Genomic DNA, 2,453 nt, shown 5'->3' with positions numbered 1-2,453 from the left:
TCGCTCAGAGCAGCCACCGGGTCGCTGCCGCTGCCGCCGCCGCCGCCGCCGCCGCGGCCCGCACCTCCCACGGCCGGGCTTGGCCCAGCCCCGCCAAGTTCCAATAGCCCCCAGTCGAGCGAGCGCAGGGAACAAGCACCGGCTGAGCAGGAGCGGACCGCGCAGAGGAGCTCGGCTGCAGCGCGCGTTAGAGAAGCTCCTAGGAAACTCTCACAGCCCGGACACTTTCGAAAGGAGAGAGCGAGGAGCCCCGCGCAAGCAAGTCTACAAGTAAGCGCTTGCCCGGCACCTGTTCCTCCCGTGCCACCGCCTTCTCACTCCTCAGACTCGGGCCTCCCTGGGTGCTGCCTGCTCCCGTGATGAATCCCGCGCTGGGCAACCAGACCGACGTGGCGGGCCTGTTCCTAGCCAACAGCAGCGAGGCGCTGGAGCGCGCAGTGCGCTGCTGCACCCAGGCATCCGTGGTGACCGACGACGGCTTCGCGGAGGCTGGCCCGGACGAGCGCAGCCTGTACATCATGCGCGTGGTGCAGATCGCCGTCATGTGTGTGCTCTCGCTCACGGTGGTCTTCGGCATCTTCTTCCTAGGCTGCAACCTGCTCATCAAGTCCGAGGGCATGATCAACTTTCTGGTGAAGGACCGGAGACCGTCTAAAGAGGTTGAAGCGGTGGTCGTGGGGCCCTATTGATGGGTCCTCAGGCCACAGCAGCAGGCACACCCCGGCCTTCCGCTCTTCTCCAGCCCAGCTGAGTCCACCGCTGTCAGAGACTGGGCGAAGCAAACCTGTCGGAGTCAATTATTTCTCCTGACTTCTGCCTTTTGGGCTAAAGCGATCCGTTTCTCTCTAGCCCACTGGAAGTCCCCGTATCTGGCTGTAGGAGAGAGCCCTGACTTCTGAACTCAGCAGCAGGTGGTAAAAGGGAGCGATTAGGGCGCAAAACTTTGGAAGCTACTGCTTGCGTGGGATGCGGGGAGACCGACGGGACGAAAGCCCTTCTCCACCCACAGGTGGGCCAAGCACTGGGGACAGCTGGAGAGGGCGGGCAGGGGAGAGACCCAGAAGTCCCGATCACCTGGTGACCAGAAAAGTGACCTGTTTATACTCTACACAAGAGACCTAATGGGTACATTCACATCGTGCGCGGATTCTTGCCCACTCTCTCCAGCTGCCCCCTACCCCAGCCCTGGCGGGGAGAGATGAAACCTTTGATTGTAACGTGCCGTTTTAAGGGAATTTGTGCTAGTTTGCTTGAATACAAATAAGTCTTTTCTGCCCTAGTGGCCTGTTTGCCTGCCTGGGGGTTAGAGTTTTTGTCATCCTGGGAGGTGGGGGGAGGGGGAGCCTGCGAATGTGACTGGGGTGAATTGTTTCTTTTAGTGTATTTCCAACTGGGTCTTTTGCGGAGACTAGAGCTCCAGCTAAAGGACAAAGACCCAGAATAGAACTCGTAGCTCGTGACTGCACGGTTTACGCCACAAAAGTGCTCTTGATAATCTGTGAAGCCGTTTTGACCTTTTTTTTTTTTTTTCTTATTTAACATTTCCTTAATAAAGGCAACATTTAAGTGTTTTGTTCTGGCCTCCTGATGGTCATTCTACCCTCCCAGCAGAGGGGGGCCGGTAACAGAGAAGAGTCTGGTTCCAGGCCAGGGGAATTCTCTGTGCAGAATCTTAGATCGCGTGGAAGGGGCAGGTGGGGGCAACACCAAGAGGCCAAGGGATGAGTGAGACAGTCAAACCCTGCGCACAGCAGCTGTCCCGGTTTCTCTTATATTTACTATTTTATATTTTATTTATTTTCAACTCTCAGGTAGGCGAGATGACAGGAGGGCCCCCGCTAGAGGATTACACTTCCGTGACAGGCTCCAGCGGAAACAGGGTTATACCGCTAATGAAAGGAAGGGAAGGCTTGGTCAGCCTTTAGGGAGGGTGTCTCTCCCCAGAACAACGTCAGCAAGACGGCTCTGGGATGTTGCTCCAGGAAAAAAGAAAATTATAAAATACGAGAAAAGTAGCTGCTAAGGTACATAATGACGCTAATGCTTCTTAGGACAAACCACTGATAATAAAACGAGATGGATTATTTTCTAGAGAAAGGATGATATTAAAAGATCGGAAGACATGATAAACATGTACTAATTAGCCTGCTTTGATCATTCCACAATGTGTACATGTATTGAAACATCCCATTGTGCCCCATAAATATGTATAATTACTTTGCTTCAATTAATTGAAAATAAAACAGCAAAAAAAGAAAAAAGAGGGAAAAAAAGAGAGAAAGAGACTGACTGCTCTTTATAATTTAGAGTAGTCAGCCCGAGGCCAGGCAAAGGACTCAGAGGAGTTAGCCGAGGTGCTGAATGTCAGAGATGAGTATTAAAACCAAAACCAAGAAGGCTGAACCAGAACAGAGTTGTAGATGATGGCAGGCATATTTAGTTCTCAGTAACTG

The 2,453-nt window shown here is 52.9% G+C and overlaps 1 protein-coding gene across 1 annotated transcript; it reads left to right on the top strand.

Annotated features, from left to right (window-relative positions):
- The first annotated feature begins 59 nt into the window (after positions 1-59).
- Positions 60-1,580, top strand: Rprm (reprimo, TP53 dependent G2 arrest mediator homolog). The gene has a single exon (XM_015476804.2). It carries the CDS (start codon positions 360-362, stop codon positions 687-689), a length of 330 nt encoding a protein of 109 aa, XP_015332290.1. The 5' UTR covers positions 60-359; the 3' UTR covers positions 690-1,580.
- Positions 1,581-2,453: the final 873 nt, after the last annotated feature.

This window comes from Marmota marmota, unplaced genomic scaffold (assembly GCF_001458135.2).
Source record: "Marmota marmota marmota unplaced genomic scaffold, marMar, whole genome shotgun sequence".
Classification (NCBI taxonomy): Eukaryota; Metazoa; Chordata; class Mammalia; order Rodentia; family Sciuridae; genus Marmota; species Marmota marmota.
Note: the sequence above shows the minus strand (reverse complement) of the source record. Positions and strands in the feature narration are given on the sequence as shown.